The sequence below is a fragment of the Dichomitus squalens genome (genome assembly GCF_000275845.1).
Source record: "Dichomitus squalens LYAD-421 SS1 unplaced genomic scaffold DICSQscaffold_8, whole genome shotgun sequence".
NCBI classification, from domain to species: Eukaryota; Fungi; Basidiomycota; class Agaricomycetes; order Polyporales; family Polyporaceae; genus Dichomitus; species Dichomitus squalens.
Window position 1 is genome coordinate 101,098 of NW_006766890.1, and position 13,151 is coordinate 114,248.

A 13,151-nucleotide genomic window follows, 5' to 3' on the forward strand; every position below is an offset into this window, starting at 1 on the left:
CCCATCCTTTATATTTATATGAGAATGGGTTGAACCTTGCGGTTCTTGTGATCACAAGGTTGAGGCAAAGAAGTAGCCTGCAGGCGCCCAGATATGAGGCTGAAACGTGTCTATGGCGAAGGCGTTATCCACAGTATCGAGACGTATGTCAGATTCTCGGAGAACGACTGGGATCCACTGAAATCAGGGGGTGTAGCACTCCCTGGATGATGTGGAACACCTGCAAGAGGCCGACGAATATCTGACACGCTTCGGGCCCAGACGGACATTGATATCAGCCACGTTGATGTTGTACTACTATACTTACCTGCTCAAAGGAGATAGCGGAAGCCCTTTTCTTTCACACCCTTCTTAGCTTCCTCCCTTTCAAGTTCCCTGTTCAGGTGGGCGAGATGCAGCTTGAAGATGTAGCACATTGCAATCGTGCAGCCCGCAGTCGAGATGCATATAGCGTAAGACTTGCGGTATGTGGGGCCCCATGCGCTTGGCCAGACATACCTAGCTCACAGTTCAGGTTACGAATCAAAAGCAGGGAACGAAGGCACTCACGAGCCAGCGATGTTCCCTAGCTGCGAGAATGCGTTCACGACCGCGAACACTACCGCTCGTTTTGATGGCGGCCGAGGAAAGGAGCTGCTGACCCATGTATAGAGAACCACGAAGCCAGCGTATGACTGAGCCATCAGGAAACTATACGGTGCACCTTAGGCTGAGGACAGAGTATATGTGGTATCCCTTTAGATTACTCACAGGGAGACGTATCTTGCGGCAGTGTTCATTGTGGACAGAGCGATCACAAAGCCAGCTACGCTGCCCAATATGGGCAGCGAGATATGATAGAACCTCTCGCCAGTTATATCAGAATGTCTGCAATTGCTTGCGGTCAGCGTCATACTCAGATACCATTGAGAGGACCGTTGGCGTACCTGGAGATGGCGAATGTTATGATCACACCCAACATGAACGGTGGGGCACAGAGGAGCAACGTGACGGTCAAATTGAAGCCCATCGTAGCACTCAGCGTGGGGAAGTAAGCATTGAAGCTCAAGGCGACGTTGAAGCTTGTCGTCGCCAGGACCATCCACCATACCTTCCAGTCCCCCAGGGCTAGCCGCAATCCACCGGCGCGTGTGCCCTCCTCGGTCTCACCTTCGTCCCCTACGCCCACGTCCTCTTCCATGCGCGTCATCGCTAGGCGGCGCTCCTCTTCGCTCAACCAGCGCGTAGTGGATGGGAAGTTGGGGAGGATGAACATGGCGCAGAGGGCTACGAAGACGGTGAGCGAGCCCTCGATGTAGAAAAGCCACCGCCAGGCGGCCTGCCCGAGCTTGCCGTCCATCCCATCGAGGATGCCTGAGGCCAAGAGCCCGCCAAAGGCGTTCGATAAGAATAACCCGCAGTACAGCAGTGCTATGCGTGTGCCGAGTTCGTTGCGCTTGTACCACTTGCTGAGAAGAAAGAGGGCCCCGGGTGTAAAGGCTGCTTCGACGAAGCCTAAGAAGAAACGGGCGAGGAGCGCGCCGATGAAGCTACGAGGCAAAGATAGTCATGAAGATGGAGCAACTCGAGTTAAAGGATAGGTTCTACTCTGTGGTGATTCCTGCGACGTTGTGTGAGATCAGACGAACTCGTAGTGAGAGGGTAGCACTGACCTGTCAAAATGGAGATCACGCCCCAGATGACCATGCACGTCGGCAGGTATAACGAAGGCTTTCCAAGACGATTGAGAACCATATTGCTGAAAAATACGACATGTTCAGTCACGGGGAGCATTCTGCGGTAGGGGATCACTCACGAGGGCACTTGCATTATCATATACCCAACATAGAGAATGGACAGGAGAGTCGCATATTCTTGGCCTTTCAATCCCAGATCAGCCTCCAATCCCCGCAGTCGTGCCGCACTGTGTACGATGATGCATTCAGGTTCACATGCGTCTTCGCTTCTGTGCGTCACTGAAGCTTACCCGATATTGTTACGATCCATCTGGGCGTCACAAAGTCAGAGATCCCAATGCAAATGGGCTGCAAGGACACGTACATAGTTCAAAGTATAGATGACTATGAGAACCGACATGCGCAAGTCGATCTTACGCACAAGCTGGCGTTCTAGCCTTTGCCGTGCCTCGTGTCCACCGAACTCGGCATCTCCGTCTTCTGCGTTCAGCTCATGATCTACGTCGCAATCAATGACATCAATTAGCGCAGCCACCTTGGAGGACGCCATGGCGTGTCGAGACGAAAATGGTGAGCCGCGACACCACTGCGAAGCCGTGGCGAAGGAACACTGGCAGGGGAGGAAGCCTGAAGGCCGTCCTTTATAAGCGGATTGGCTGAACCTTGCGGCCTTACGCGATACATAGAAGAAGCTTGCAGACGCCCCGACGTTCTGCAAGCTCCGATGTGATGCTGGTACGCGTCTAAGGCGCGGATGTTATCTGTAGCAGCCAGATGAATGTCAAAGGCTCGAATGACGGATAGAACCAAGTGTAAGCGATGTAGCCTTCTTGGAACAAAGTCTAGCATCTCATCAAAGGGAAGGTGAGTGGTGTTTTGCAAGCCCCAGGTTGGTCCTATGCAGCGGGCCTTCCATTGCATTCGTCGTCATACATACATACCGGCATTGTGACATCGCTCAAAGTAGATAGCGGAAGCCCCTCTCCTTGACACCCTTCTCGGCTTCCTCTCCGTCTAGTTCCCTGTTCAGGCGGGCGAGATGCAGCTTGAACACGTAGCACATGACAATCATGCAGCCCGCCGTCGAGATGCATATTGCGTAAGACTTGCGGTACGTTGGCCCCCATGCGCTAGGCCAAACGTACCTGATTTACATGTCAGTCAGCGAATTGACAGCAGTACAGAAGCACTTACGAGCCAGCTATGCCACCCAGCTGTGAGAATGCGTTCACGAGCGCTAACGCTACCGCTCGTTTGGATGGCGGCCGAGGAAAGGAGTTGCTGACCCAGGTGAAGAGAACGGCGTAACCCGCACAGGATTGAGCCATCAGGAAGCTATACAGTGCAGTCCGGGCTGGTTGGTGAGTGTGTGCCTAAACGCTTTAGTTCACTCACAGGGAAACGTATCTCGCCGCGGTGTTCATCGTGCAGATAGCTATCACAGATCCGACGATACCGCCGAAGATGGGCACGGTGATATGATGGAATCTCTCGCCAGTCTTGTCGGAATGTCTGCCACTCATGGTCAATATCCTGCTCGACGCACTATGAGAGGACAGTTGGCGTACCTGGAGACCGCGAATGCCACGATCAGAGTAATCACAAACGGCGGCGTGCAGAGGAGCAATGTGACGGTCGGCTTGAATCCCATTGTAGCACTCAGCGTGGGGAAGTACGCCATGCAGCTCAGAGAGATGTTGTAGTTAGTGATCAGCAGCGCCAGCCACCATACCTTCCAGTCCCGCAAGGCCTGTTGCAGCCCGGCCAAATGTCCGCCCTCCTCGGTCTCGTCTTCGTCTCCTACGCCTGCGTCCTCTTCCATACGCCTCATAGCCAGGCTACGCTCCTCCTCGCTTAGCCAGGTCGTGGTGGATGGGAAGTCGGGGAGGATGAACATGGCGCAGAGGGCCACGAGGATGGTAAGCGAGCCATCGATGTAGAAAAGCCACCGCCACGCGGCTTGTCCGAGCTTGCCGTCCATCCCATCGAGGATGCCTGAGGCCACGAGTGCGCCAAAGGCGTTGGATATGAAGATCCCGTAGAACATGAGTGCAATGCGCCCGCCGAGTTCGCCGCGCTTGTACCACTTGCTGAGCAGGAAGAGGGTCCCTGGGAAGAAGGCAGCTTCAACGAAGCCGAGGAAGAAACGAGCGAGGAGAGCGCCGACGAAGCTGTACCGGAAAAAAATCAAAAGATTGCGCAATTCGAGGAGAGCGAAGGGCTCTACTCTTTGGTGATCCCTGTGACGTTGTGTTAGATCAGACGAACTGGTAGTGAGAGGTGAGTACCGACCTGTTAAGATGTTGATCACGCCCCAGAGGGCCATAGCCGTCGGTAGATATATCGAAGGCTTGCCAAGACGATTGAGGAACATATTACTGAGGACATGACGGGTTCAACGGCTGGGAACGCTATGTGGCGGAGAACACTTACGACGGAACTTGCATGATCATGAAACCGACATATAGGATTGACAGAAGAGTAGCGTATTCTTGACCTTGCAAGCCTAGATCTGTCTCCAACCCGCGCTGTCGTGCCGCTCTGTGGATGATGATACGTCAAGGTTCAGTTGTGCCTTCGCTTCACGAGAACTTACGCTATATTGGTACGATCCATCTAGACATTACGAAGTTAGAGAGACCGATTCAGATGAGCTGCGAGTGGACGTACAATGTTCAGGATAAACAGGATCACTAGGATCGACATGCGCAAGTCGATCTTGCGCACAAGCCTGCGTTCTAGCCTTCGACGCGCTTCATGCCCACCATATTCGGTGCCTCCGTCTTCAGACGTTAGATCGTGACCTACAACGGATGTCACGGTGACATCAATCAAGGATGCTGACTTTGAGGACGACATCGTGTGGCTAGATTTGTCGAGCATAGGGACCCTGCGACAACGACGAGGAGCTGTGGAGGATACACAATAAAGAGACGAGCATGGGGGCCATCCTTTATAGTGAGTTGGTGGAACCTTGCAGTTCTTGTGATCACAGAGTCAAGGCATAGAAGAAGTCCGCGGACGAGGGCCAGATGTAACGCCAGTACGCATCTCTGACAGGTCAGCGGCATCGCGGCGAACCTCGAAGGCTCGAATGACGACCAGGGGTCGAGTCTAAACCATGCCGCCTTCTGGAAACAAAAGTTTAGTGGCTCATCGAGGGGCCGGACGATGTTGGGGGCAACAGGATGGACCCATGCAGGTAAACTTTCATAGCACTTATCGTACAAACATACCGGCACGTAACAGCGTTCAAAGTAGGTAGCGGAAGCCTGCCTTCTTGACACCCTTCTCGGCTTCATCCCCGTCTAGTGCCCTGTTCAGGTAGGCAAGGTGTAGTTTGAAGATATAGCACATGACAATCGTGCAGCCCGCCGTCGAGATGCATATAGCGTATGAGTTGCGGTAGGTGGGACCCCATGCGCTTGGCCAGACGTACCTGGCTTACAGTTCAACCAGAGAAGTCACAGCAGAACAGAAGCACTTACGAGCCGGCCACGTTCCCCAGCTGCGAGAACGCGTTTACGAGAGCGACGGCCACTGCACGCTTCGAAGGTGGACGAGGAAAGGAGTTACTGACCCAGGTATAGAGTACGACGAAACCGGCGTAGGATTGAGCCATCAGGAAACTACATGGGGAAACCTGGCCTGAGTCACTGGGTACGCAGTATTGAAGTCGGCTTACGTACAGGGAAACGTATCTCGCCGCGGTGTCCATCGTGCAGATAGCAATCACAAAGCCGACGATACCACCGAAGATGGGCACGGTGATATGATAGAACCTCTCGCCAGTCTTGTCGGAATGTCTGCCACTCGTGGTCAGCATCCTGCTCGACACCACTCTCAAAGGACAGGCGACCTACCTGGAGACCGCGAATGCCATAATCGCAGTGAACACGAACGGCGGCGCGCATAGCAGCAGTGTGACTGTCGGATTGAAGCCCATGGTCGCGCTCAAGGTCGGGAAGTACGCGTTGAAACTCAATGCAACGACTTGGCTGGTCATCGCAAACGCCATCCACCACACCTTCCAGTCCTTGATGGCCAGCCATAGCCCAGCGCCATGGCCCCCCACCTCCGTCTCACCTTCGTCTCCAACCCCGGCATCTTCCTGCATTCGCTTCATTGCGAGCCTCCTTTCCTCATCAGTCAGCCACCGCGTTGTGGTGGGGAAGTCCGGGAGGATGAACATCGCGCATATAGCGACGAAGATCGTCAGTGCGCCCTCAATGTAGAACAGCCAACGCCACGCGGCGCGCCCGAGATCCCCGTTCATGTTGTCGAGGATCCCGGACGCGATGAGGGCGCCGAATGCATTGGAGATGATGTTGCCGCAGTAGAGGAGCGCCGTGCGCGTGCCGAGCTCGCTGCGCTTGTACCACTTGCTAAGCAGGAAGAGGGCTCCGGGGAAGAAGGCGGCTTCGACGAAGCCGAGAAAGAAGCGGGTGAGGAGCGCGCCGACGAAACTGGGGGATGAGCAGAGGGGCGATAAGGAGGAGATTTGTCGGACTGTCAGAAGAAGGGGGCAAAGATATCTACGGTTGGGCTCACTTGTTCGTAATGCCTGGAAGCCGAGCGAAGTTGGTAAGCAAGGGAGAAAAAGCTCAACGGCAGGAAGAGCCTACCCGTGAGGATGGAGATCGTGCCCCATACGATCATGCACGCTGGTAGGTATAGCGAAGGCTTTCCTATATGATTCAGCAGCATATTCCTGTCAAACATCAAGTTCTTGGCTGCCCGATTCCACAGTCACAAACGGGGTTCTTACGAGGGTATCTGCATGAGAATATAGCCAACATAGAGAATGGACAGTAGAGTCGCAAATTCCTGGCCTTGCAGGTGCAGGTCTGTCTCGAATCCCCGCATCCTCGCTGCACTGTTGCCCCAATCAGCAGAGCTTGCATATAGTACAGCAGGAAGCGCACCCGGCATTATTACGGTCAACCTAGAGGAACAATCAATTGAGAAGTGCTTGGAACTGATACAGCGAACGCACATAATTGAGGATGTAGATGACGATCATGATAGACATCCTCAGGTCAATCTTCCTCAGCAGCTTTCGCTCGAGCCTCTGTCGGGCTTCTTGCCCGCCAAAGTCGGCATCGGAGTCGTCCAGGTCTGCAATCTGTACGCCTGCCTCGGATTGTCTCTTCTCGATATCAGCTGGGGAGGAGGTTTTCGAGGACGTCATCGTGGGGACAAGCCTGAGGGAAGACCTCCGGGTCGTAGGATAGCGGACGAGGACAAGAACCACGGCATGGCAGAATATATAGTGGCGGAGGCTGTTGGATGCCACAGACGGCTCATGGACGACGTTAGTGCCGCGCTTCTAGAGGTCACAAGGGCAGAGTTGACGTGGAGCTGCCGTCCCGGTAGGGCCAGAGACGGCATGACCATCAAGGTTCTGTGCTTGGCTCAATGCTATCAGAAGACTGGCGGGCATGCACTGGCCAACACTGACGGGTATCCGAACGGAGCCGCTGGTGGTACATACATAGTGGGAGTCGCAGAGAAGCTTGGTCGAGTTCCTTGCGGTCCGACGGACGCGCTGCTGTTGCCAAGCACGCGCACGTGACAAACGCGAACGTTGTTTACGCGTTGTGTCTCGGTTCCCGGCCAAGCGCCGGACCCCGCTCCTCTTCGCCGGACGGCCTCTCTTCCGGCTTCAACCCGCTCCGTCGCCCAACTTCCCTTGCTCGACTGTCCTCCATGAGTTCATGACGCACTTTTGAGCGGTGCTACAGTCTATACTCTGCTTCACAACATACTCTGTTGCTTACGACATCCCTTGGAACGCCCGAGCGTACAAGAGCCATGGACATTGCCGAGGCCCATCTCACCGTCCAAGAGCGCATACAGCTCGCCATTTCTCGATTACCTTCCCTTACAAAGGAGCAGATACCCACTGACGACCCATGTCCCATATGCCTCAACCCCTTTGATTCAATCCTGGATGGCAAGACGCGGGAAGAGCTCGGAGGGGACCCCGCCCCTGACTCCGACGACCTGGCTGGGGTCACCAAGCTGGTCGGTTGCGGACACATCTTCTGCAAAGCTTGGTAAGCGCCGTGTTAATTCCCTGCGCTGCCATGCGTGGTTGCTGAACGGAGTTGATCCGTAGTTTGGTGGAATGGATCCGCGGAAGGGTGAGTCGCAGCTGCAAGACATCTTCCGAGTTTCTCGGAGTGCTCAGCCCGTCCTCAGCACGGCAGCTGCCCGTCGTGCAGGCGCATCTTCTCCAGCCTCAAGCCTCCGTCAGACTCGGACAACGAGTCCTCTGACGGCGACTACGTTCCGGGCGACGACGAGGAAGATGATGAGGATGACGGGTTCTTCGACTCGGACGGCTTCATGGAGACTGACTCTGTCTTTGACGACATGGACATCGAGGATAGCATCTCTGTGGGTGCCGAGGCAGAGATGGATGCTGACGAAGATGATCTGTGGGAAGAAGAGGCGGCAAATGTCAGGATGGAGGATGAGAATTGGGGACTGAGCGACGGCGCGTCCGACAGCCTCTCGGAGGTGGAGGGTCTGACCATGAGCGGAGAGTTGCCGGAGACCGACGGTGAGCGACCCTTCACTGTGGAATGCCGCCATCGCATCTGACTAGGTAGTGAAGATGCGGCGGTGTATAGCGACAGAGGAGAGAGCTCCGGAAGCATCCAAGCTCCCCGGCATAGGTCCACTGCGCCGAAGTAATAGGCCGCATATTCTGGATTCGCATCACATAATCATCCCTTCGTGCATGCACTTTGGTTTGTTGTAGTATAGACATGTGTATTTTCCTGATGTTCGTTCGGGTTATGATCTATAGCGCATAGCACAACAGTAATTATTCAATGCCTATCTCCATCATCCGCCTCATCACATCCTCACGGAGTCGATAATGCTTGCCACCACCGCGCCCTCCCGACCGTCCTTCCACACCCCGGTAAACTTCCCACTCCACCGCGTGCCCTTGCCGCCACCCTTGACGTTCAGCTTACCCTTCAGCTCGTCCCCGACCTCCTTCGCCTTCTTGTCATCCGACCCGAAGATAAGCACGACGGTAGTGCTCGCACTCGTCTGCGCAGACGGCGACGAAGATAGCACAAGCAAGAATCGCGGTGCCTTCTCCCCGCTCTTCTCCCTTTCCCCGATCTTGTTCGCAAACGCTTGCGTGATGGCCGACAAGAACGCAAGCGCGTTCACGGAGTCGTCCGTCCTGTGCTCGTGCAGCACCAACGAGCCACCTTCGTTCTCGCCCTCAGCCTTACGGGCCACGGAGGAGAGGAGGCGTTCCGCGACGGACGCGGCGAGCTCCGCCTCGAGGTCCTCGACGCGCTTGGTCGCCTTCCTGCGCTCGTCGACGATCTGCTGCACACGCTCGGGCACCTGCGGCGCGCCGCAGCTCATGATCGCCGCCGTGCTCGCGAGGAGGGTGTGCGACGAGGTGAGGTGCGCGATGAGCCGCGGCCCGGCGAGGAAGTAGACCCGGGCGGAGGAGGTGGAGGACCGCGCGAGGGTCTCGATCTGGGGGAGGATGAAGAGCTGGAGGTTGTGGATCGTCGGGGCGTGCGTCCCACAGCATCTATATGAATGCAATATAGTAAGATGACGTTTGCAATGAGAATCATGGACGACTTGTGGGACGCACGGGTTTCGGTCGACGCCGTCAATCACGACTGTTCGCTTCACGCCGCCGGTGTAGTCGTCTGGGATGCCGACGCTTGGCGTGTCGTATTGCTTGTTGTCATCGTGCAGCTCCTCGACCTCGACGTGGACACTCAGGCCCTCAAATACGAGCCTGTTGCATTCTTCCTGCGCAGAAGCGATCTCTTCCGGGCTCATGCCTCGTGGGAGCTCGACGTATGACGGGGTCGGCCATGCAGTGAGCGACCACGCGAGCGTGGGGAGGTTAAGCTTGTTCTCAAGCACGGCGGAGAGCAGATGTTGAGACGTGTGCATGCATGCCTATTGGGACATCAAAGCTTGCACATCCATTGTACACTTGTGCATGGGACCAAGAACGAGACATACGTACGTGATCTAGCCTACGTTTGTAGCCCTCTTCCCCCAAAGCGACACCGACCAGGGCGCCAGGGGCGAATATCTGCAGAGCATGCTCGACCTTCTGTTCAGGCTTCAAGCGGACGTAGTGGACGGCATGGCCGCCATGCCGCTGCGCCTCGATGACGTCCCACAGCTCCCCATCAGAGCTCGTCAGGATCCCGACGTCGGAGGGCTGTCCCCCGCCCTCGGGAAAGATAATGGTATCATGCAGTATGATCTCGAGCAGCGGTGCCGTCGGCGCGGGGGCAGCCTTCTTCTTCTTCTTGTTCTCCCGTCCGTTGGAAGGTGGGGCCGCCGCTGGGGACTCGCGGCAGCTCACGGCGGTCGTTGTGAGCTCGCGTAGGAGGGGGTCGCCTGTAGAACGAATCAGCCACTTCGATCGACAGGGCTGATTGGATTGCAACGCGTGGGCTAGCTGGGCACGTACGCTGGCACGCGAGGAGCCCGACCGGGATCGGCTTGAGCGGGTCCGAGGGGATGGTCAAAGTCGGCGAGACGATCCGGTGGTATGTCGGCGGGGTCACCGAGGGCGGCGAGAGCGTCGCTGTGGCCATGTCTATCGATGCTCGAGGTTTCTTCTCGTCTTCTACGGGGGATACAGGTTCAACGGTAGATCTTAAACAGACCGTTCATCGGGCATCGGCATTCGTGTGCTACTCAGGTGCTTGCAAAGCCCGTTGCAGCAAGAAATTCGTGGCCGATGATAGCGTTTGATAGGTTGGAACGACACCGCATGTGAACTCACTATGTACTCTTCCTCCACAGTTTTCCCGATTGATCAGGATCGCCCGGGCGTGCCTACCCCTGCCTCCGGACCGGTTGACCACATACCGTCTCCGCCCATTGGGCTTTCACTTCCCCTTACTTATCCTTCCATTGGAATAAGACTCTGATCAACGGCATACGAATCTGACTACCTAGCGCGAGGGCGTTACGGAGCCTAGGAAAACAGTCGGAAGATCCGAGCTGGCGCCTATGAGAGCTCTCCCCTCCCCCGCTGCCCCGCACCCCAGGTCCGACAATTTCTCCGCCGCGTAACGCTCTGGGGTGCCATCTCTTCATTCCATTTACCCCGTGGGCCGTCCGCCCATGTTGACATATCTCTCAAGTCTCTTTTCGCGAAGCGCCAGGTTCAACAGTTATAAGCTCCTCCCCGTACGTGATGGCGTCCTCTTGTTCTCCTTGCTCCCGGAGTTCCTGAGCCCTCACCGTCCCCTGTGCCCACTCCCCCTTCCTCACGACCCGCTGCGCCGGAACTTGGATACGACATGCCGCCGACGCGTTCGCTCGAAAAGGAACATGACAGCCGGGTGGGCGATGTTGAGGCGGACGAGCAGCAGCTTACGGGCGACGAGGAATTTGGCGGGACAGAGGCTCGGAAGAAGCTCGAGAAAAAGCTCCTTCTCAAGCTCGATGCGCGCATGTCTATCTTGATCGTAATCTACATCCTCAACTACGTGAGTTACTATCCTAGGCTTGCTTGCCGTGCATTTCGGCGTCTAGCTGCCCGACCGGAAGAGTACTTGAGCTAAATGGCCTGTCTTCACTTCAGATTGATCGTAACAATGCATCGTGAGTCTACTTCATGGTATGCCTTCACATGCCACAGGCTGGGCTGATGGAATATACGTAACATACAGAGCAGCGAGATTGCGTGGTCTCGAGGATGACCTCCATCTCAAGGGGACCGAATTCAGCACCTTGCTGAGTATCCTCTATGTCGGATACATCCTCATGCAGATACCATCGTGAGCATTCATAGGAAAAGTCAGGGAATTTGTTGACTGAACCGCTGTACTCAGGAACATGTTCCTCAACTACATTGGGAAACCCTCATTATACCTCCCCATTTGCATGGTCATCTGGGGCATGATCTCGACTTTGACTGGTATCACGACGAAGTGCGTATCGTACATCCGCGAGAGTGCATGACGGGGCTCTGACGACACACAGCTTCGTTGGCGCTCTTCTCACGCGATTCTTCCTTGGATTTGTGGAGGCTGCATTCTTCCCCGGAGCTCTGTTCCTGCTATCGAAGTGGTACAAGCGATCTGAGCTCGGTCTCCGCACTGCGGTGCTGTCTTGCGGTAGCTTGATCAGCAATGCTTTCGGCTCTCTGATTGCCTCTGGTATTCTTGATGGAATGGAGGGGAAGCTCGGACACTCCGCCTGGAGGTGAGTCTCTTCAAATTGTATGGGACGCTCACGTACTCACAGACGATCTCGTATAGGTGGCTCTTCTTCATCGAGGGTGCCCTTACGATGTTCTTTGCAATCGTTGCCATCTTCATTCTTCCTGACTTCCCCGCCACTTCGCACACATGGCTAAGCCCCCAAGAAGTCCGCCTTGCCCAAAAGCGTATGGAAGAGGACGTCGGTGTCGGCGATGAAGCGTCCGCCGAGTCCGGCGGAAAGTTTGACGGCCTCAGCATGGCCCTCACCGACTGGAAGGTTTGGTGGCTCGCGCTCGCTCTCACCAGTTTGGTCGTCTCCCTCTCGTTCAACGCGTTCTTCCCGACGCTCAGCGCCACCATGGGCTACAACTCCACGATTACGCTCCTGCTCTGCGCACCACCTTGGGTGTTCGCCACGATCGTCGCATTCGCCATGAGCAGACACTCGGACCGTTCTCGTGAACGGTTCTGGCATATCGCGATCCCTCTGTCCTTGGGTATCGTCGGCTTCGTGATTGCTATCTCGACCATGAAGCTCGCGGCCCGTTACGTCTCTCTGTGCGTCTCCACGTTGTCATTGGTGCCCAGTTCTGCCGCGAGTACTCACATGTGATCCTACAGGTTCCTTATGGCGCAATCGTATGCCGGCTTCATTATCTTCCTGGCATGGATCAGCAACACTATCGCTCGTCCTCCTTCGAAGCGGGCCGTCGCGCTCGCCTTTATCAACGCGTTCTCGCAGCTCGGCAATATTGCCGGATCGTAAGTACAACCTCCAGTCACAAGTGCCCAGCCGCTCACCCATTCCTCCTTGCTTTCCGCGAACAGGTACGTGTGGCCGAAGAACTGGGGCCCTACGTACAGGCACTCGTACGCGATCTGCATAGCGACAAACGGCCTATGCATCGTGATGTGCTACATCTTCAAGTTGCACCTCGAGCGGGAAAACCGCAAGTTCGCGAAGAAGGAAGAGGAGGAAGGAAGGCCCGAGGGCTTCCGTTACATTTCATGAGTTCACGCGCGCCACGACTTGCATTTCCGCGCTACGATACCGTCACGTATCCCTATCTATCCAGGTATACTGTATTATCTAGCACCAATTTGATGTAGTCTCCTGGGTCTCTCTGTCACAGACAAGGTGTCGTATACCTCAAGCTACGCTGAATGACCATAGCCGGACATGTCCAACACGACGAAAGGAACCGGCTTAGCGGACGGTTCGGACAGACAGGCCCGCCAAGTCCGG

At 55.7% G+C, this 13,151-nt stretch overlaps 5 protein-coding genes across 5 annotated transcripts; 1 reads left to right on the forward strand and 4 right to left on the reverse strand.

The window, feature by feature from the left end:
* Positions 1 to 311: 311 nt before the first annotated feature.
* DICSQDRAFT_168470 (sugar transporter) lies at positions 312 to 2,226 on the reverse strand (the record flags this gene model as incomplete). The annotated part of the gene is made up of 9 exons (XM_007364075.1): positions 312 to 498; positions 550 to 690; positions 751 to 867; positions 927 to 1,529; positions 1,588 to 1,600; positions 1,653 to 1,738; positions 1,796 to 1,903; positions 1,967 to 1,986; positions 2,041 to 2,226. 9 exons carry the CDS (start codon positions 2,224 to 2,226, stop codon positions 312 to 314), a joined length of 1,461 nt encoding a protein of 486 aa, XP_007364137.1.
* A 408-nt stretch (positions 2,227 to 2,634) lies between these two features.
* On the reverse strand, positions 2,635 to 4,535 carry DICSQDRAFT_168471 (sugar transporter; the record flags this gene model as incomplete). The annotated part of the gene is made up of 9 exons (XM_007364076.1): positions 2,635 to 2,821; positions 2,871 to 3,011; positions 3,072 to 3,188; positions 3,245 to 3,847; positions 3,904 to 3,916; positions 3,969 to 4,054; positions 4,110 to 4,217; positions 4,273 to 4,292; positions 4,347 to 4,535. The coding sequence occupies 9 exons, from the start codon at positions 4,533 to 4,535 to the stop codon at positions 2,635 to 2,637; spliced, it is 1,464 nt and encodes a 487-aa protein (XP_007364138.1).
* Positions 4,536 to 4,928: 393 nt separating this feature from the next.
* Positions 4,929 to 7,041, reverse strand: DICSQDRAFT_160663 (MFS general substrate transporter; the record flags this gene model as incomplete). Its single annotated transcript, XM_007364077.1, has 9 exons — positions 6,673 to 7,041; positions 6,602 to 6,621; positions 6,445 to 6,552; positions 6,302 to 6,387; positions 6,228 to 6,240; positions 5,540 to 6,142; positions 5,366 to 5,482; positions 5,165 to 5,305; positions 4,929 to 5,115 (listed from the first exon to the last, which is right to left on the reverse strand). Exons 1-9 carry the CDS (start codon positions 6,865 to 6,867, stop codon positions 4,929 to 4,931), a joined length of 1,470 nt encoding a protein of 489 aa, XP_007364139.1. The 5' UTR covers positions 6,868 to 7,041.
* A 348-nt stretch (positions 7,042 to 7,389) lies between these two features.
* On the reverse strand, positions 7,390 to 10,381 carry DICSQDRAFT_103029 (uncharacterized protein). Its single transcript, XM_007364078.1, has 7 exons — positions 10,159 to 10,381; positions 9,703 to 10,085; positions 9,316 to 9,632; positions 8,299 to 9,249; positions 7,881 to 8,244; positions 7,798 to 7,822; positions 7,390 to 7,735 (listed from the first exon to the last, which is right to left on the reverse strand). The coding sequence occupies exons 1-4, from the start codon at positions 10,283 to 10,285 to the stop codon at positions 8,544 to 8,546; spliced, it is 1,533 nt and encodes a 510-aa protein (XP_007364140.1). The 5' UTR covers positions 10,286 to 10,381; the 3' UTR covers positions 7,390 to 7,735; positions 7,798 to 7,822; positions 7,881 to 8,244; positions 8,299 to 8,543.
* A 577-nt stretch (positions 10,382 to 10,958) lies between these two features.
* DICSQDRAFT_83408 (MFS general substrate transporter) lies at positions 10,959 to 13,094 on the forward strand. Its single transcript, XM_007364079.1, has 8 exons — positions 10,959 to 11,188; positions 11,284 to 11,303; positions 11,372 to 11,479; positions 11,534 to 11,632; positions 11,685 to 11,906; positions 11,963 to 12,463; positions 12,527 to 12,667; positions 12,734 to 13,094. Exons 1-8 carry the CDS (start codon positions 11,000 to 11,002, stop codon positions 12,915 to 12,917), a joined length of 1,464 nt encoding a protein of 487 aa, XP_007364141.1. The 5' UTR covers positions 10,959 to 10,999; the 3' UTR covers positions 12,918 to 13,094.
* The last annotated feature ends 57 nt before the right edge of the window (positions 13,095 to 13,151 follow it).